General features: G+C 39.5%; 2 protein-coding genes and 1 pseudogene across 3 annotated transcripts in view; 1 reads left to right on the forward strand and 2 right to left on the reverse strand.

Moving 5' to 3' along the window:
- NUDT13 (nudix hydrolase 13) overlaps window positions 1–20,976 on the reverse strand; it is a 438,779-nt gene that overhangs the window by 310,562 nt on the left and 107,241 nt on the right. The window lies entirely within an intron of this gene.
- The window catches only part of CFAP70 (cilia and flagella associated protein 70), a 78,403-nt gene that overhangs the window by 38,307 nt on the left and 19,120 nt on the right, over window positions 1–20,976 (forward strand). The window contains 4 exon segments of the mRNA XM_084904927.1: window positions 1,785–1,910; window positions 10,695–10,828; window positions 10,947–11,062; window positions 11,498–11,752. Of these exon segments, the coding sequence (XP_084761053.1) occupies window positions 1,785–1,910; window positions 10,695–10,828; window positions 10,947–11,062; window positions 11,498–11,752 (631 nt within the window).
- On the reverse strand, window positions 8,133–9,914 carry LOC311632924 (elongation factor 1-alpha 1-like; annotated as a pseudogene). The gene is made up of 2 exons: window positions 9,641–9,914; window positions 8,133–9,373 (listed from the first exon to the last, which is right to left on the reverse strand). The product of its transcript is annotated as an elongation factor 1-alpha 1-like (transcript).

Genomic DNA, 20,976 nt, shown 5'->3' on the forward strand with positions numbered 1-20,976 from the left:
CGGGTTGTGGAAAAGAAAGAGGGAGAGAGAAACATCGATATGAGAGAGCCACATCAATTGGTTGCTTCCCACATGTGTACTGATCTAGGGCAGGAAATCTGCAATCCTGGTCTGTGCCCTTTACAGGGAATTGAACCTGGGACCCTTTGGACTGGGGCCAATGCTCTAACAACTGAACCATGCCAGTCAGGCCTCTCTCACTTTCTTTAGCCTCCCTGGCAGGCAGAAGTAGTTAGGGGCAATCAGGCAGGCAGGTGGGCGAGTGGTTGGGAGCCAGCAGTCCTGGATTGTGAGAGGGATCCCAGATTGTAGATCAGCAGGCTGGGCTGAGGGACACCTGTGCCCCCGCCCCCTTCACACACACACACTCCCCTCAGGTTCACAAATTTCATGCACAGGGCCTCTAGTATATATATAAAAGTTGAGGGATTTCTTGCCTAATAATTTCTATTTCCTTTGTGAAGTAACATCTTTACTGAAAGTTAAGAGGATAAGGGTTGAGTGAAAAGCTTGAAGAAAAAGAAAAAATTTAGATATTGCATCACTTTATGGTATATGTTGCTGAACAAGAACAAATTACATAGTTTGCTAATAGTATTAGAGGCCACCAGCCAAGACTGAATGCCAGAAGAGTCTGTGGCAGCTCAAATATCTCTATTTGTATATAGTTTTCCTCAGGACCAGATATCAGCCCCTGTCTAAAAATGAGGTCAGGTTGTCGGAGTGCTCTAATTTGGGACTTTCTAGGACAAGTGCAGGGGAAGGAGAAAGATGCCTGGGACTTGGGTGTGCTGGTGATAGAGTAGTACGGATGGATGCCTATGAGGTCTAGGCTTATCCACTTGGGAAATGATGGGCATATTGGAAGTGAAGGAAATGAAGTCAGAGAGCAGTTTTAAGGGGACTAAGTGACAAAGGGTAGAAAACTTGTAATGTGGGTTCTGGGAGTGGGATAATAGAGGTAGAATATTTTGGATTTGGGTATGGAAATGTGTTGCTGAAGGTATTTTGAGGTCAAGATCATCAAAATTAAAAATAACAAAGAACAGAGGCATAAATCAATTTTCAGCAGCTCTCTTTGGCCCATCTCAAATTTACTTTATTCTTCACATCCCTAAGCAACTCTACTTGTTAAAGTCACTGATATCATTTTTATTTCTAATTAAAGAACTTTGGGGTGTCTTCCTTGGCCAAAGTTTCTCATCCGGGATATTACTTAATACACCGACTTGCTTTTCTGTGTAGGTGTATAGAATATATTATTTTTCTGGGTGCCCTCCTACCTTTCTGGCTGTTTCTATGATGTATCCTTTGTAGAGTCCATCTGTCTTTATATCCCACTAAGAAGCTTCCAAAGCTTTAACATTTGTCTCCTGTTTTCTTGATATTTGAAGACCTTAGTTAGTATATGTCAACCTTTTTCATATTATGGCATCTGAAAATGATAATAATTTTCCATATACCAGAAAAAATAAAGAAATCTTTTTGAGGTCAGAGGGAACTTGCTTAGGGATACTGGCTACCCTGAGGACTGAGGAGAGCAGTAATTTTTACTCATTTTCATGGGCTTAAACTGTTGGTATTTAGATACAAGAGCTTCTCTTTCACCATTGATATTTCTCTCTTGGTTCATTCTTTACTTTCTTACTGTATTGGCAAGACATAAGAAACCTCAATATCATTTTAGACCTCATGACTGGAGTATCACATTTGGTTTATATTTCTAAAACTTCTCTAATTTTAATTGTTTTATTTTGTCTGATTAACATTTTGATGTTGACAAGACCATGCCAGATGATATCCAAGGTGCTGTCCCAACCATTCCTAAGAGTAGCGAACAGCTTCGACTCTTTGCATTTGAAGCAGAAGTCAATGAGGACTTTGATATGGCAGCAGTATATTATGAAGAGGTAAACATCTTCCCAGTGGTTGTTCTTACTGTTTTTGTACAATATGGGCATAGTAAATAGTAGTATTTTATTATCTAAAATCCAACTTAATTAATGAAAGGATAGACACATAGATCAATAAAACAGAGTCCAAAAATAGGTTCACATACATAAGGTTATTATATTTTTTACAAAGGTGTAAATGAAGTTCAATGGACAAAGTATAGTTTTTTCAAAAAATGGTGTTAGAATAGTTGGTAATCATATGCAAAAAATGAACATTTGACCTAAACCTCCATCAGCTGAAGCTTGGCTGGTGTGGCTCAAGCACCAGGAGGCTGCTGGTTAAATTCCCAGGCCCCAGGAGGGGGCTTGCAGGAGACAATCGATGTTTCTCGCTTTCTCCCTCTCCCTTCCTCTCTCTGATTTCAGTTAAAACATATTTTTTAAAAATCAACTGAAAATAAATTGTAGATCTGAAAGTAAAATATAAAACTAAGAAACTTTCAGGAGAAAATCTTCATGACCTGAGGTTAGGTAAGGAATTCTTATAAATGACACAAAGCATGATTTTTTTAATTGATAAATGGAACTTCATCAAAATTAAAAATATATGCTCAGTGAGAAACACTGTTAAAAAAAAGAAAAGAAAAGGTACAGACTAAAATAAAATATCTACAAAACATATATCTGACAAAGGATTTGTTTTCAGAATATTAAGAACCTCAAAACTCAATAATAGAAAAACAACCAAATAAAAATGGGCAAAGGAATTGAACAGACACTTTGCTAAGGAGGAATTAAGTATGTTAAATAAGAACATGAAAAGATGTTCAGTGTCATTAGGGAATGCAAATTGAAATCAGGATGAGATCCCACTGCATATTCATTAGAATAACTAACGTGAAAAGCACTGGCAATACCAGGTACTGGTAAGAATGAAAAGCAGCTGAAACCCTCATATCGATACTTCGCTAGAGGAAATGCATAATGATACAGCCACTCTGGAAAATTGCTTTGTACTCTCTTGTAAAATTATCATATAACCCATTCCTGGAAATCTTATGCACACAAATGCTTATAGTAGCTCTAGTCATAACTGCCCTCACCAGAAACAACTCAAATGTTCTTCAAAGGGTGATGAATAAACAAACTATGATCTATCCATATAATGAAACACTGCACTACTCAGCAATAAAAAAATGAACAACTGAAACACACAACAACTTGGACAAATTTCAAAGGCATTATCCAACTGAAAAATGTCAGTGCTAGAGGTTACTACACACTGTATGGTTCCATTTATATGACATTCTTGAAAAGACAAAGCTATGAGGGATAATAGATTATGGTTGCCAGAGTTTTTGGGTAGGGGAAAAGAAGTCTATAAAAAGATAGCATGAGGAAGTTTTCTTGAGTAGTGGAATTGCTTTGTATTTCGATTTTTCTAAAGGCAACATGAAGGTGTGCATGTGTTAAAATTCATAAAACTGTACATCAAAAGAAAAAATATTAATTTCTTATAAATAAGTTTTTAAAAATCACCTGTATTCAACAAATTCAGCAAACATTTACTGAACCCTTGCAATGTGTTATGATTTACTCAGCCCTTACAGGTGTTATGAATGACAATTGAGTTCTATAGTTCTGTTAGTACTGCCTACCACATGCCTCATGAGCTGAATAAAAATATGGAAAAAATGGTCTGAAATCTTCATTTATATTTACTTAATTGTCGAGGTATAATTCACCTGCCATAACATTCACCCATTTAAAGTATACAATCAGATTGAAAGTGCAGGGGGTAGTACGGGAAGGTCTCAGCTGCTCCGCTCGTCAGCCCCACCCATAATGACATCTGCTCCACAACAATAAGACCCAGGATTATATTATCGGTGGAGGAAAGTAACCCTCGGCCTATTTTTATGTCTGCTTGAGCTCCTGAAAGTGGCTTTTGGGTGATTTATGATGCCCATGAGATGAAGGGCTTGAACGGGGCCTCCTCCACTCAACACGTTTCCGATTCCTGGCTGAACTGACGCCTGCCCCTGAGATAGAGATGTATCATGCACCTTGCACTGTAATAGATAATATTCTTATGAAATGGAATTTAGAACTTTGTATTTGTTTTGCTGTGGATAATGAATATTTCGTCAGTTTTTCCATGAGCCCTTAAATAAATTAGGCAGAGAATGGTTTTTTTTATAGCTTCAAAAGTACCTTTTAAAATATTAGTAATACATATTTTGCTTTTTTAATCTAAAATTTATAATTATTTCAGGCATAATATTAATATCCCCACATGATGATAGCCTGCCAACGTTAAAATTTTAGTTAAACCTTTTTTAGGAATTTTTAAACATTTCATTGGAATTTCTTAATTTTTGAAATTTACTTTTTGTGTGCAATTTTTAGGAATGACTATTTTCCATTCGCTTTAAGATATATGATCCTAACAATTCTAATCTTTCTAACGTGAGTGATTGGAACCAATAATATCTTCTTAGCCTATTCCTACTTCATTTTTTATTTTAATCTGCCTAATCTGTTCTAATTTTTATTTTATTGTCTTTCCCATTATATGTCTTATTAAAAAAAATTTTTTTTGAGTAAAATAAATAAATAAATAAATAAATAAAGTATACAATCAGCCAAAACCGGTTTGGCTTAGTGGATAGAGTGTCAGCCTGAGGACTGAAGGTCCTGGGTTCGATTCTGGTCAAGGGCATGTACCTTGGTTGCGAGCACATCCCCAGTAGGGGACCTGCAAGAGACAGCTGATCAATAACTCTCTCTCATCGATGTTTCTAACTCTCTATCTCTCTCCCTTCCACTCTGTAAAAAAATCAATAAGATATATATTAAAAAATAATAAAAAATAAAGTATACAATCATATTTTCTATACTGTATTTACAGAGTTGTGCAACCATTACCACAATCTTACTTTTAAAACATTTTTCCATTACTTTTATCTTTTAAAATTTTTATTTTTAAAAATTTCAATTACAGTTTAGTTTCAGTATTATTTTGCATCGGTTTCAGATGTACAGCATAGAGATTAGATAATCATATACTTTACAAAGTATTTCCCCTGATATTTCCAGTATGCACCTGGACAATACATAGCAATATTATTGATTATATTCCCAATGTTGTACTTTTGATAGACTTTTAAAAGACATTTTGGGTTCACAGCAATACCATAATCTAATTTTAGAGAATTTGCATCACCCCAAAAGAAATCCTGTGCCCATTAATAGTCACTCCTCATTCCTCTTCACCCTCCATCTGAGGCAACCACTGTTTACTTTATATACAGATTTATCTACTGTAGACAGTTTATATAAATGGGATCCTGTAATTGGAGATATTCTGTAATGACCTTTCACTAGCATAATTTTGTTTGTTTGTTTTGTTAACCCTCACCTGAGGATATTTTTTTCCCATCGCTTTTTTAGAGAGAGTGGTACAGAGGAAGGGAGAGGTTGAGGGAGGGAGGAAAGAGGGGGAGAGAGAGACACATCAACTGGTTGCCTCCTGCTTGTGCCCTGACCCAGGGGCAGGGAACAGTTGCAACCCAGGTATGTGCCCTTGATTGGTAATCCAACCAAGGACCCTTCAGTGTGTGGGCCAATGTTCTAACCACTGAGAACACTGGCCAGGGCCATTTAGCTTATTTTTTTTGTGGTCATTCTTGTTGTAGCATGTATTAGTATTTTATTCCTTTTTATGGCTGAATAATATCCCATTGTATAGATATAACACATTTTGTTTCTTCCCTCATTATTGATGGCATTTGACTGGTTTTCATTTTTTGGCTATTATGAATAATGCTGCTATGGGCATTCATGTATAAATTCATGAATATAAGTTTTTTTTATGAATGCATTCAGTCCTCTTGAGTATATACTAAGGATTGGAATTGCTAGGTCATATGGTAGCTCTATGCTTAACTTTTTTTAAAATTACATTTTTTATTGATTTCAGAGAGGCAAGGGAAAGGGAGAGGGAGATAGGAACATCAATGATGAGAGAAAATCATTGGCCGCTGCCGCCTGCATTTTCCCCACTGGAGATCGAGCCTGTAACCCAAGCACATTCCCTTGACTGGAATCAAAACCGGGACCCTCCAGTCCACAGGCCAATGCTCTATCCACTGAGCCAAACCAGCTAGGGCTCTATGCTTAACTTTTGAGGAACTGCCTGTTTTCCAAAAAGCTGTACTGATATTTTACATTTCCACCAGCAATGGCTGTAGGTTTCATTTTCTCTATATTCTCCCTAATGCTTTTTATTGTCCATCGTTTAAAAAAATTATAGCCATTCCCATGGGTCGAAGTGGTATCTCATTGTGACTTTGCATTTTTCTAATGATTAGTGACTTTGAACATCTTTTCACATTTATGATTTTTTTCAAGAGGAAATATTTTTTAAATTAATTGATAGGATAACTTGACTGTAACAAGTTTATAAACATCAGTCTATCTGAATCAATTGTTCTGTCCCATTATGAGTGGCTTATTTTACTCAGTATATGCCCTCAAGGGTTTATCTATATTTAAGCATAAGTCAGCATTTCCTTTCTTTTTAGGGCTATATAGTATTCCATCTTTGTATATACTACATTTTTGCTTATCTATTCATCTGTCAATGGACACTTGTATCTTTTAGCTATTATGAATAATGCTACTATGAACATGGATGTACAAATGTCTCTTTGAAACTCTGCTTTCAATTCTCATGGGTATATACACAGAAGTGGGATTGCTGTATCATATTTTATTTTTAATTTTATGAGGAACTACCTTGTTGTTTTCCAAAGTGGCTGCACCATTTTACATTCTAGCATTGTACAAGACTTCTAATTTTTCCACCTCCTCCTCAACAGTTGTTATTTTTGTTTTGTTGATAGTGGCTATCCTAATGAATGAGAGCTGATATTTCATTGTGGTTTGATTCCTTGATGATGAGTGATGTGGAGGATCTCTTCCTTTGTTTATGGCCATTTGTAGATCTTTGGGAAAATATTTATTCAAAATATTTATTCAAAAATATTTATTGCCCATTTTTTAGTCACGTTGTTTAATATTTTCTTGTTGAGTTTTAGGAATTCTTTAAATACAGTATTCTGAATATTAACCCCTTACCAAATATATGATTTGTAAATATTTTTCTCATTCTCCCCAAACCACTCTGAGTTTCGTTTTTACACTGTTGGTAGTATCTTTTGATGTACAAAAGTTTTTTTGTAGTTAAGTCCAATTTGCCTATTTTTCTTTCAAGGCCTGTGCCTTTGGTATCATATCCAAGAAATCATTGGCAAGTCCAATGTCATGAAGCTCTTGGTCTAAGTTTTCTTCTCAAAGATTTGTAGCTTTAGGTCTTATGTTTAGGTCTTGGATCCATTTTGAGTTATATTATTTTGTAGCATTAGGTAACGGTAGGTACAACTTAATTCCTTTGTATATAGATATCCAGTTTTCTAGCACCATTTGTTGAAGACTGCCCTTCCCCTATTGAATGGTCTTGGCACTTTTATAAAAAATAGTTTGACCATATATGCAATGGTTTGTTTCTGGGCTCTGTTCTATTCCATTGGTCTAAATGTGTGTCTTTATACCAGTACCAGACTGGTCATTATAGATTTGTAAGTTTTTTTCCTCATTAAACTTTGTTTTAATGGGTCTCAAAATTCTGTGACAGTTTTTTGGTCAAGTTGTTTCTATTGAAAAGTACTGATTTTAAATACTACCCCTAGCTGGTTTGGCTCAGTAGATAGAGTGTCAGCCTGTGGACTAAAGGGTCCCAGGTTTGATTCCAGTCAAGGGCATATGCCTGGGTTGCTGGCTCAACCTCTAGTGGGAGGTGTTCAGGAGGCAGTCAATCAATGATTCTCTCTCATCATTGATGTTTCTATCTCTCTTTCCTTCTCCATTTCTCTCTGAAATAAATAAAAATATATTTTAAAAAACTAATAACTTGCCAAGCTGGTGAGACTCAGTGGTTGAGTGTTGATCCATGGCCCAAGAGGTCACTGGTTCAATTCAGTCAAGGTACATGCCCAGGTTATGGGCTCAATCACCAATAAGAGGTATGCAGGAGGCAACTGATGCATGTTTCTCACTGATGTTTCTATCTATTCCCTCCCTCCTCCTCCTCTTCCTCCTTCTCTCTCTTTCTCTCTAGCTCTCAAAAACAAACAAACAAAAGCAATCCCTGAATAACTTAAAAACTGACACACATACACACACACACACACACACACACACACCAAATGGTCCCTAAAACATTCTTCTTTCCTTCTGAAGGTTTTATGATGTATTGCAATCATTAACAGTCTCTTACTATTAAACTTAAATAACCAATTGAGTCAAACAGTTCTGAGACCATTCTTCCACCACTGATAAAGACTGGTGTGGCATTATTAGGAATAATATTCATTTAGCCTTCTGAGTCTTCTGGGCAGTGACATTGCCAATCCAATGCTTTGATGAAACCCACAGCAACTGGTTGTCTCATGTCACAAACAGCAAAACAGCCCAGAGGAGAATAGTCAGAGAAGCTCTCACCATACATGCGCTTACCAGGAACCATATTGATGATGGCAGATTTCAAAAACTTTGGGCCATCTTCCAGCTTTTCCCCAGAATGATGATCAATCTTCTTCTTCAGCTCAGGAAATTTGCCAGCAATATGAGCTGTGTGACAGTCCAGCACAGATGTATATCCAGCTCTGATTTGGCCTGGATGGTTCAGAATAATCACCTGAGCAGTGAAGGCAGCTGCTTCCATTGGTGGTCATTTTTGCTATTACCAGCCATATTGCCATGATGAACACATTTGACAAATACGTTCTTGACTTTGAAGCCCACATTGTCCCCAGGAAGAGTTTTACTCAAAACTTCGTGGCACATTTCTACAGATTTTACTTTAGTTGTAACGTTGACTAGAGCAAAGATGATCACCATGCTGGGTCTGAGGACACCAATCCGCATTAAGCCTACAGGAACAGGAACAATATCTCCAATTTTGTAGAAGTCCTTGAGGGGTAGACTCAGGTGCTTGTCAGTTGGACAAGTTAGTGGCAGGATGCAATTCGGGGCTTCAAGCAGCATGGTTCTACTGGCATTGCCATCTTTACAAGTGACTTTCCATCCCTTTAATCAAGCCATCTTAGCACTTGGCTCCAGCATGTTGTCACCATTCCAACCAGAAACTGGCACAAATGCTACTGTGTCAATTTTGTAGCTAATTTTCTCTTAATGAAGGTGCTGACTTCATTAATAATTCTATTGTACATCTTCTGGCTGTAGGGTGGCTCAATGGAATCCACTTTATTAACAATAACAATTAGTTGTTTCATATCCAGTGTGTAAGCCAGAAGGGCATGCTCATAGGGCGGCCCCATTCTTGGAGGTACTTGCTTCAAATTCACAAATCCAGCAGCAACAAATTAGGACAGCACAGTCAGCCCAAGATGTACCTGTAATTATATATATATATATATATATATATATATATATATATATATATATATATATATATATTAAATATATTTTATTGATTTTTTACAGAGAGGAAGAGAGAGGGATAGAGAGTTAGAAACATAGATGAGAGAGAATCATCGATCAGCTGCCTCTTGCAAACCCCCTACTGGGGATGTGCCCGCAACCAAGGTATATGCCCTTGACCGGAATCAAACCCGGGACCTTTCAGTCTGCAGGCCGATGCTCTATCCATTGAGCCAAACCGGTTTCGGCTGTAATCATATTTTTGATAAAGTATCTTTGTCCTGGGTATGAATGATGGGCACATAATACTTGCTGGTCTTGAATTTGCACAGGAAGATATCAATGGTGACATCACACTCACGTCTAGCTTTCAATTTGTCCATCTCAGTAGGCTCCTCAAATCTTTCGATGGTTCTTTTGTCAATTCCACCACATTTGTAGATCAGAAGATGGCCAGTAGTGGTAGACTTGTCCAATGATGACAGTGTTGATGTTAGTCATTTCCTTTTCCATTTTGGTTTAGATTTAGTGGTGGTTTTCAAACACCTGTGTTCTGGCAGCAAACCTGTTGTGGAAAAAAAAAAAAAAAAAAAAAAAGCTGTAGCTTTGTAAGTTTTAAAATCAGGACGTATGAGTCCTCCAGTTTTGTATTTCTTTTTAAAGATTGTTTTGGCTATTCAGTTTTCTTGACATTCCAAATGAATTTTAGGACAGCTTTTTCTATTTCTGCAAAAGAAAATTTAGGATTTTGATAGAGATTGCATATATAGATTTGGGCACTATTGACATCTTATTAGTCTTCCAATCTATGAATGTGGGATGTATTTTCATTTATTTATGTCTTCTTTAACTTCTTTCAGCAATATTTTGTACTTTTCACTTAAGTTGAGGTGCTTTTTAAAACAAATTTATAGATAAACTTATATTTGCCATCTCAAGACTATGACAAAGATGGTTATATACAAATTTTTAAAATAAACCATAAAATTGATCTTTAGGCTTCCAAGTAATTGGATGAGCTTATATGACTAGACACTAACACTAGAAAATAATCAATTTAATAAAATTTTAGATTATTTTAATCAATATTACTGATTTTACTATAAGCCAGAACATTGACTGTATTAGGCATTCAGAATTCAGTGGTAAACAACAACAACAACAAAAAGTCATAGTTGCTGCTTTCATAGAGCTTATATTATTTATGGAGTGCTTCTGGGTGATGTTACATGCATTAAAAAAGATGACGTAGTATCACAATATCCTTGGTCCTTCTGATATTTCATGTGGTAGAGGTTGGTTCGTGAGCCCCAGAACCTGGAACATTGGCTGGACTATGGTGCCTTCTGCCTCCTAACTGAGGACACCATCAAAGCACAGGAGTGTTTTCGGAAAGCCCTTTCCCTCAACCAGAGTCATATCCACAGGTACGGGTGAAGTGGGATGGGGAATGAGTAGGAGCAGATAAGCTTCTATATAAAGTTGTCCTGATTCCACGCCTGACACGGGCCCCTGTTGTTAATCATGCTGGTGGTCTCTCCTCAGCTTGTTGCTGTGTGGTGTCCTGGCTGTCCTGATGGAGAACTATGAACAGGCAGAAATTTTCTTTGAAGATGCTACTTGCTTGGAACCAACCAACGTTGTAGCCTGGACTTTACTTGGTATGATATTTTCCCGAATGTATTTTTATTCCATTATAAGATTCCCCCTTTGACTTCCCACTATTTAAAAACAAACAAACATATATTTATTTTTTTTACTGATTTCAGAGAGGGAGGGAGAGGGAGAGATAGAAACATCAATGATAAGAGAGAATCATTGATTGACTCCTCCTGCATGCCCCCTACTGCCAATTGAACCTGCAACCGGGGCATGTGCACTTGACTGGAATCAAACCCGGGGACCCTTCAGGAGGCCAACACTCTATCCACTGAGCCAAACCGGCGAGGGCTGTCTGTTCACTCTTTAATCACTCTTCATGTAGTTTAAACTTTAGTAAAAATGTAGGAAACGTAAGTGAAACGAAATATTACAATTCCTAGTAGCTGATGGTGGCAAATTAGTCACACTTATTTTCAGCATCTTTCTTTCTTTAGGTTTATACTATGAAATTCAAAACAATGATATTCGAATGGAAATGGCATTTCACGAGGCCTTCAAACAGCTTCAGACACAAATACTTCAGGCACAAGTAACCAAGAGCACTGCTACCATAGACTTTGAAACCAGAACATCCAGGCATAAGAGCATCACTGATATTGAAGAAGGAGTGAAAGCAGAATCCAGTATAGGACCTTGGGGAATGGGTAGTGGTTTTTTTACAGGAGCAGCCAAGGCGGAACCCCAAGCAGGTAGGACCAACGAATGGAAATGATTAGTGGCTGTTGGAAAAAATTACTGGCCTTATGAATAGAAGCAGGCCCATAGTAGGTACTCAGTGAATATTTGTGAAATGAAAAAAAATAGGTGATTTTTGGAGTTGTTCCAGGGATATCAGGGAAAAATCTTCCAAAATATTTTCCCATTCTTGTGATTGAAAGTCTGAAAATTTTCTGTTGTTATTCAGTTTAAAAAAAAATCTTAGATGATCTTTTGTCCCTGTGCACCCCTAAAAGGAGTATTGTTCTAGCAGAGTAAATTTCCCCCACATCACTCTTTTCCCCAATATGTAAGGTCCCTCTCTTGTGATTATTAAATTTATTTGTACACTCCCTTTTTTCTTGTTTTTTTTTTAATCCTCACCTGAGGATTTTTCCATTGATTTTTAGAGAGAGAGGAGGGGAGAGAAAGAGGTAGAGAGGGAGGGAGAAAGAGGAAGAGAAAAGAAGAGAGAGAGAACACTGATGTGAGAGAGAGACATCAATCAGTTGCCTTCTGCATGTACCTTGACTAGTCCAGAATCAAACCTGTAATCCTGGTACATGTCTTTGACTGGGAATCAAACCATGATCCACTCTAAACACTGAGCAACCCCACCAGGGCTTTCTTTTCTTTCTTTCTTTCTTTTTTTTTAAATTTATTAAGGTATTACATATGTGTCCATATCTCTCCAATGCCCCCCACCCCACTCCCATACATACCCTCTCCCCCTCTGCTGACTCTGTCCATTGGTTATGCTTATATGACTCTTGTAATGCAAGTCTATTTTGTCTGATATAAATATTGCTACCTCAGCTTTTTTTGTTTTCATTTTCCTTTGCATGAAATATGTTTTTTCATCCCTTTACTTTCAGTCCGTGTGCCTTTAGATTTGAAGTGAGTCTCTTTTAGGCAGTATAAGTCTTGTTTTATTTTATTTTATGGTTTTTAACCTTTATTGTTGAAAGTATTAGATATGTCCTCGTTTTTTCCCCCAAAGACCTCCTCCATCCCAGCCCTGCCCCCCACCTCCAGCCCCTCACCACTCCCCTGACTGCGTCCAGAGGTTATGTATATGTGCATACAAGGTATTTAGTTGATTACCTCCCATCCTCCTCCCACATGTGCTTGGGCAAGTAATTTTTAACAAAGGAGCCAAAAACATATAATGGATAAAAGAAAGCCTCTTCAATAAATGGTGCTGGATTGGAAAACTGTGGTACATCTACACAATGGAATACTACACTGCTATAAAAAAGAAGGAATTCTTACCATTTGCATAGCATGGATGGATCTAGAGAGCATTATGCTAAGTGAAATTATGAAAGAAAAATACCACATGATCTCACTCATTTATGGAAAATAAAGAACATTATAACATGATGAACAAAAAGATAGATACAGAGGCAGTAAAGCATCGAATAGACTGTCAAATTACAGTGGGAAGGCTGGGGAGTGTTGGGAAGTGGGGAAAGAGATCAACTGAAGGATTGTATGCATGCATATAAGCACAACCAATGGACACAAGACAAGGTGGTGGTGGGGTATAAGGGCATGCAACAGGAGGTAGGGGAGTCTGGGGGAAGGTCAATGGGAGAAAAAAAAAGAGGTATATGTACTACTTACTATATGTAACACTTAAACAATAAAAAGAAATTAATTAGAAGAAATATTTTAATATCGCTACTCGCCCTTTCTCTATAATAGAAGTGTCAACCAAATTCATAATCGACAATGACCTATTGAAACACACACATTCCATTGGCTCCAGTGAGAGCTTTATATGTATCGGATATGTGCAAGTCAACTTAGCCTTTTATACAAATAGAATAAGCTTGCTTAATTAGAAAAAAAAAAATAAATGGTGCTGGGAAGACTGGAAAGCTGTATGCAAAAGACTGAAACTAGACTGCTACTTGTTATCATATACAAAAATAATTAACTCAAATGGACCAAAGATCCAAATATAAGACCTGAAATAATAAATTACATAGAAGAAAACATTGGTACTAAACTTATGGACCTTGGTCTTAGGAAGGATTTTATTAATTTGACCTCAAAAGAAAGAGAAGCAAAAGCAAAAATAAATAAATGAAACTATATCAAACTAAAAATCTATACAGCAAAAGAAAACATCAATGAAATAAAAAGGCAACCAACCAAATGGTAGATGATATTTGCAAAGATATTTGCACCTCTGATAAGGCCTTAATATCCAAAATATATAAAGAACTTATACAGAAACCAAGATGGCGGCATAGGTAAACACCTAACTGCAGCCTCACACAACAATTTCAAAAATAATACAACTAAAATACAAATGGACATTACCCAGAACTACAGGAAAGTTGACTGACTGGAAATTCTACAACTAGAAGGAAAGAGAAAACCAGAAGGAAAATCAGAGGAGCTGTAAAAGCCTAAGGTATGGAGACATGCTGCGCGCGCGCTCGTGTAGAGGACAGAGCCAGAGAGGAGGGAGAGGCTGAGTGCCTGGCTGGCATTCCCTAGCAGGAAGGAAATAAAAGCCCCGGACTGGGCTGAACCCCAGACCCGACAGCACTGAACCCCAGTTCTAGGCCATACCCTGGGGACCCAGGCGCATACAGAGGAAGCCTGGGCTGTGAGGCGGAATCCCAGGGGAGCGGCGAAAGGCAGAGCCCCTGGAGGGGCACACATTGCGCGCAGAGGATGGACTGTTGACTCTGCTGCCAGATTGCCCTAGCGGGAAGGAGACAAAAGCTCCGGACTGTGCTGAGCCCCAGTTCTGACTGCACTGAACCCCAATTGTAGGCCAGACCCAGGGGACCCAGGCTCATACGGAGAGACCCTGGGCTGTAAGGTGGAAACTCAGGGAATTGGCGAAAGGAAGTCCTGGAGGCACGCACATTGCCTGCAGAGAACGGATGGTTGACTGTGCCACTGGATTGCCCTAGCGGGAAGGAGACAAAAGTTCCAGACTGCTCTGAACCCCACTTCCAACCCCCTTCCAACTGAACTGAACCCCAGTTCTGGGCTCATTGGGGGAGAGCCTAGACTGTTTGGTAGTGGGTGAAACTCATGGGCACCTTTCTCTCAGAGGTGCTTGCAGTGAGTACCGAGGACACTGAAGAACACTGAGACTCAGGAACCTCATAGGGCGGGGCTGACGGAAGCCAAGGCTGTAGGCTCCACCCTGAAACTCCGCCCCATCCAAGCTGAACACAGAGACTTTTAAGGCTACCAACTCAGGGAAGCTGCAAAAATGTGAGACAAGGAAACAGATCACAAACGAAAGAAATGGAGGACAAAAAGCGACTGGATATAGAGTTCAAAACCAAGCTTATAAGGTTTTTCAAGAATTTTCTAGAAAAGGCCGATAAAATAAACGAGACCTATGAGGATATGAAAAGGGATCAACTAGAAATAAAGAATACATTGTCTGAAATAAAAAAATATACAGAGTCCTAAAACAGAATGGAAGATCACAAGAATAAGTCAAAGATTTGGAACATAAAGAGCCAGAAGACACTCCTCCGCAGAAGCAAGAAGACAGGAGAATCCAGAAAGTTGAAGATAATATAAGAAACCTCTGGGACAACTTCAAGCGAACCAACATCAGAATTATGGGGGTCCCAGAAGAAGAGAGAGATCAAGATACCAAAAATATACTGGAAGAAATAGTGACAGAAAACTTCCCCCACCTGGGGAAAGAATTAGACTTACAAGTCCAAGAAGTGCACAGAACCCCAAACAAAATGAATCCAAAGAGGACCACACCAAGACACATCATAATTAAAATTCCAAGGGCAAAAGACAAAGAATATTAAAAGCAGCAAGAGAAAAGCAGGTAGTTACCTATAAAGGAGCACCCATATGATTGTCAGCTGATTTCTCAACAGAAACCATGCAGGCCAGACAGGAATGGCAAGGCATATTCAAGGTGATGAATAGCAAGAACCTACAGTTAAAAATAATCTACCCAGCAAAGCTATCACTCAGAATCGAAGGCCAGATAAAGAGCTTCACGGCTGAGGATCCAAGATGGCTGCTCCGGTAGACACCTAGCCGCAGCAGCTCACAACAATTTCAATGGAATACAACTAAAATATAGAGTGGACATTGCCCAGAGCTACAGGTAGTCGACTGACTGAAAACTCTACAATAGGAAGGAGGGAGAAAACCAGAAGGAAAATCAGAGGAGCTGAAAAAAAGCCTAAGGTACGGAGACAGGCTGCGCGCGCGGAGAGGTCGCAGCCGGAGAGGAGGAGAGGGCTGAGTGCTGCCTGGCGTTCCCTAGCAGGAAGGAAATAGAACCCCCAGCCTGGGCTGAACCCCTGAACCGGCAGCGCTGAACCCCAAGTTATGGGCCAGACCCTGGGGACCCAGGCTCCGGCAGGGGGAGACGGGGCTGTGAGGTGGAGTCCTGGGAGCGCGGCGAAAGGCCGAGCCCCCGGAGTCGCACACACTGCGCGCAGAGGACAGTCTGTTGACTCTGATCCTGGACTCCCCCAGTGGGAGGGAGAAAGAAAGCTCCAGACTGGAGGAACTCGACAAGGAGCAGGAGACCCTGCTGGACACCGGCCAGCCGGGCGCCAGCAAGGAGCCGGGCGACGGGGCCCCCAGGGGGGGCGGGTGCCCCTGAGCCTTCGACTGCTGAGCGCGGGCAACGGAGCCAAGGACGGGGGCTGCTTCCTGGGCGGCGCCGACCCCGGTAACAGGCTGAAGCAGCGCAGGAGCCTGCGGAGAACAAAGGGGTGCCACAGGCCAACCTGCTGAGCTCCCAGGACAAGGAGGAAGAAACCAGATAAAGAGCTTCACTAAAAAAAAAAAAAAAAGCTAAAGGAGTTCATCACCGCCAAATCAGAATTATATGAATTGCTAAAGGGGGTTCTTTAGGAAGAGGAAGAAAATAAAGATAAAAATTATGAACAACAAATACATAACTATCAACAAGTGAATCTAAAAACCAAGGGAATTAAAAAAAAATCTGATGAACAATATTAACTGGTGAATATAATAGAATCAGAGGTATGGAAGGGGAGTGGACTGACAATTCTCAGGCAGTTTTAAAATAAACAGCCCTGGCCAGTGTGGCTCACTTGGTTGAGCATCATCTTGTGTACCAAAGGATTGCCAGTTCATTCCCAGTTGGGGCACATACCCAGGTTGAAGGAAGAATCCCCTATTGGGGTGTGTATGGGAGGCAGCTGATTGATGTTTCTCTCTCACATTGATGTTTCTCTCTCTCCCCACTCTTCCTCTCCCTTCCTTTCTCTCTAAAATCAATGAAACACATTTTTTAAAGTTAAACATACTTATGCCAGCAATTTCATTTCTAGGTATTTACCCAAGAGAAATGGAAACATGTCCTTGCAAAGATTTATAAACAAATGTTCATAACAGATTTATTTATAGCAGGCAAAAACTGGCAACAACCCAGTCACCTAAAGATACGTGAATGGTCAGTGAAGTTACTTATAACCCCATAATCAAAAACCAATCAGCAATAAAAATAAACAACATGGATGAATCTCAAAAGCATTATGTTAAGTGAATTAGGAAGATTCAAAAGAGTACATACTGTATGATTCCATTTAAATTAAATTCTAGAAAAAGCAAAACTGGCGTCTATAGAAAGCAGATCAGCAGTGGCCAGGGCAGGGCGTTGGGGACTATCTGCAAAGAGCACACGGGAGCTTTTTGGGACAGTTTAATCTTTTATACATTGATTGTGATAGTGATTACATAGTATATGTATTTGTTAAAACACACTGAAATATATACATAAAAGTGAACACTTTGTAATATGTAAATTACACCTCAGAAAAGCTGAATATTAACAAGTTTTTAATTAAGATAATCACTTTCCCTTAGGTGATTTAACCACTCTTCCTAAAATACTTGTTGGATTGCCTTCTACATCTCTGACAGTTTGGGTTTCCTTTGTTAGCTTCTCTTTCTTATCATACTCATTAAAGGTAATCATTTTCCAATAATACAGTGATACTTCCTAAGAGGCCACCTGCACTCATAGTTTCTATTTCACTACTGAAAACTCTCAAATGTCTATCTTTAACTCTGAAATCCCTCCAGAAACCACAGCTGGATTATTCTACTAGTAAACTCAATTCCTTATCTCCTAAATTGATTCTACATCCTTACATTAGGCACCCAAGTTCATGATCTCATCCCTGTTCTTCCTTTCTTGCTTGAGTTTCCCACATCTCTGTATCAGGGTAGTTCCTGAGACAAGTGGGTTCTCTTTCAAAATGCTCCTTGCATCTTTCTATTAACAAATGTCCATACTGTTGTAACAACCTCTTTGTCTCCATCCATATTTTCTCTCTTGTTACATTGCACTGTTTGATTAATCTTCATAAAATATTAGTTTTAGCTAATTTTTCTGCTCTATACTTCTCTTTGTAACCCTCTACTTTTGCCTATACGAGAAGCATCCTAGCATTCAAATGTCAAATCAAAAGTGTAGCCCCAACCTGCCTTTTCCTTAATTTCCTCAATATCCAGTAAAATAAATGAGCTCATTACTTCCATGCTTTTGCCAGTGGCTAGCCCCCAGCCTTGAATGCTTCTCCCTCTCTATCTATTCAATTTCTACTTATTTTTCAAAGCCATATCTTTTGCTCTAGGTGAGTGACCTCTTCTAATTGGAGCAAACTGGCACTGTTCTTTTCCTACCTGGCATTGCTTTTTATTTTTTAATTTTTAAAATATGTTTTTATTTATTTTTTTTTAGAGAGGGATAGAGAGAGAGAGACATTGATGAGAAACTTCATCAATCAGCTGCCTCATGCATGCCCTCCACTAGGGATGGAGCCCAAAACCCAGACATGTGCCCTGACGGGGAATCGAACTGGTGACCTGTTGGTTCCTGAGTTGACCCTCAGCCACTGAGGCACACTGGCCTGGCTCATCTGGATTTCTGAGTATCTGGATTTAACAAGTAACTTTTTTTAAAAAAATTTTATTTATTTATTTATTTATTTATTTATTTATTTATTTATTGGCTTCCAAAGGGGAGTTTAAGGTCAAAAGGAGTTTCCGGTGTGCCCAGTTCCTATTCATCAAAATCTGGGTAAGCTCCCTATTTTTTGGTACAAGATTTAGCATATCGAGACCTGGGTGAGTCCAGGTCCTATTTGTTCCTCATTCCAAGCACATGGATTAAGAAATCAGTACTGATAAGAGGATTCTGTCAGTGCCCTCGGGCTCTGCTGATAAGAATTAAAAGAATGTCGATGTGCCTTCTCAGGCAGCTCTCTACATCTCACCCTTTTTTACTAATTAAAATAAAATTTAAACATTAATAATAGGGCTCTAAAATTAAAAACAATTGCAAACAATGCCAATGCAAAAACTAAATTACATACATGTTATTTTCAAAACTTGAATGTCAAGAGCAAAACTCTGGCTATTTAATAACAACGATGCCAATGCAAAACAACAAAATGAGAAATCAGAATTATGGACATATTAATATTTTTAGCTACTAAATGAGTCTCTTTTGTTGCTGGTGTAGATTTACTCAGAGTCCTTGGACTTGCTGCACAAGACTTTGCAGAAGACTGGAAGCTAACAGATGCTAGCATGAGCAGGAACATGATTAAAGAAGTAGCTTCCATTTTAGTCTTTAATTTCTTCAGATGACTCCATGTTGGCACCTCAGTCCCTTGGGTAGCTTTCAGTTTTCTTCTCCCACTTTGCTGTCGTCTGGGCAACTTTCAGTCCTTTTGGGTGAAGGGACACAGGAGCTTCTCTGAGTCCATTGTGATGACGGACATAACACTCTGGTACCCGAATTGGCTGCATTGCTCCTTCTTTCCTTTCATTTTGAACCCAGGGTTCAACCTCACAACACTCCGGGCCTGGCTGCTCCGGGCCTGGCTGCTCTGGGCCTGGCTGCTCCAGGCCTGCCATGCTTCCATTTATCCAGCTGGTCACATTTTAAGAGCCCCATAAGTCCCTCATTGCTCTTATCATCATGTTAATTGTTGACTATTAACTACCCAGTACCTCCTTCCCGTGGTTTTGGATGATAGATGTCCTTCATATTAGTTTTAATTTTTTTTAAATATATTTTATTGATTTTGTACAGAGAGAAAGGGAGAGAGATAGAGAGTTAGAAACATCAGAAACAGTAGAATCCAAGATGGCTGCTCGGGTAGGCACCTAGAAAGCAGCCGCACGCAACAATTTCAGTAAAATACAACTAAAATATAAAATGGACATTACCCAGAACTACAGGAAAGTCGACTGACTGGAAATTCTACAAGGAGAAGCAAGGAGAAAACCAGAAGGAGGCGCAGAGGAGCTGGAAAAGGCTAAGGTACGGAGACACGTGGCGCGAGAGGAGAGGACGGCGCCGGAGAGGAGGGAGGCCGAGTGCCTGGCTGGCGTTCCCTAGTGGGAAGGAGATAAACACTCCGACAGTGCTGGGCCCCCAAACTGCTCTGAACCCCCGTTCTAGGCCAGACCCCGGGGACCCAGGCTCATCCAGAGGGAGCCGGGCTGTAAGGCAGTACCCGGGGAAGCGGCGAAAGGAGGTCCCACAGGCGCGCACACTGCGCGCAGAGAAGGGACGGCCGGCTGTGACGTAGGACTGCCCTGGCGGGAAGGAGACAGGGGCTCCAGACTGCTCTGAACGCCATCTCCAACTCCACTTCCAACTGAACTGAACCCCAGTTTCGGGCCCATTGCGGGAGAGCCTACACTGTTTGGTAGCAGACGAAAATCGAGGGCACCTTTCTCTCAGAGGCGCTTGCAACAAGTACTGAAGGACCCTGAGTCTCAGGAGTCGCATAGGGCAGGGCTGACGGAAGCCAAGGCTGTAGGCTCCACCCTGAAACCCTGCCCCATCAGGAAAGCTGCCTGCGAAAATGCCTAAACCAAATAGATCACAAACGAAAGAAATGGAGGACAAAAAGCGACTGGATATAGAGTTCAAAACCACACTTATAAGGTTTTTCAAGAGTTTCCTAGACAAGGCCGATAAAATAAATGAGACCTATGAGGATATAAAAAGGGATCAACAAGAAATAAAGAATACATTGTCTGAAATAAAAAATATTATACAGAGTCCTAAAAACAGAATAGAAGATCGCAAGAATCAAGTCAAAGATTTGGAACATAAAGAGCTAGAAGACACTCCTCTGCAGAAGCTAGAAGGCAAGAGAATCCAGAAAATTAAAGATGATGTAAGAAACCTCTGGGACAACTT

Source organism: Pipistrellus hanaki (genome assembly GCF_964339955.1).
Source record: "Pipistrellus hanaki genome assembly, chromosome: 14".
NCBI lineage: Eukaryota > Metazoa > Chordata > Mammalia > Chiroptera > Vespertilionidae > Pipistrellus > Pipistrellus hanaki.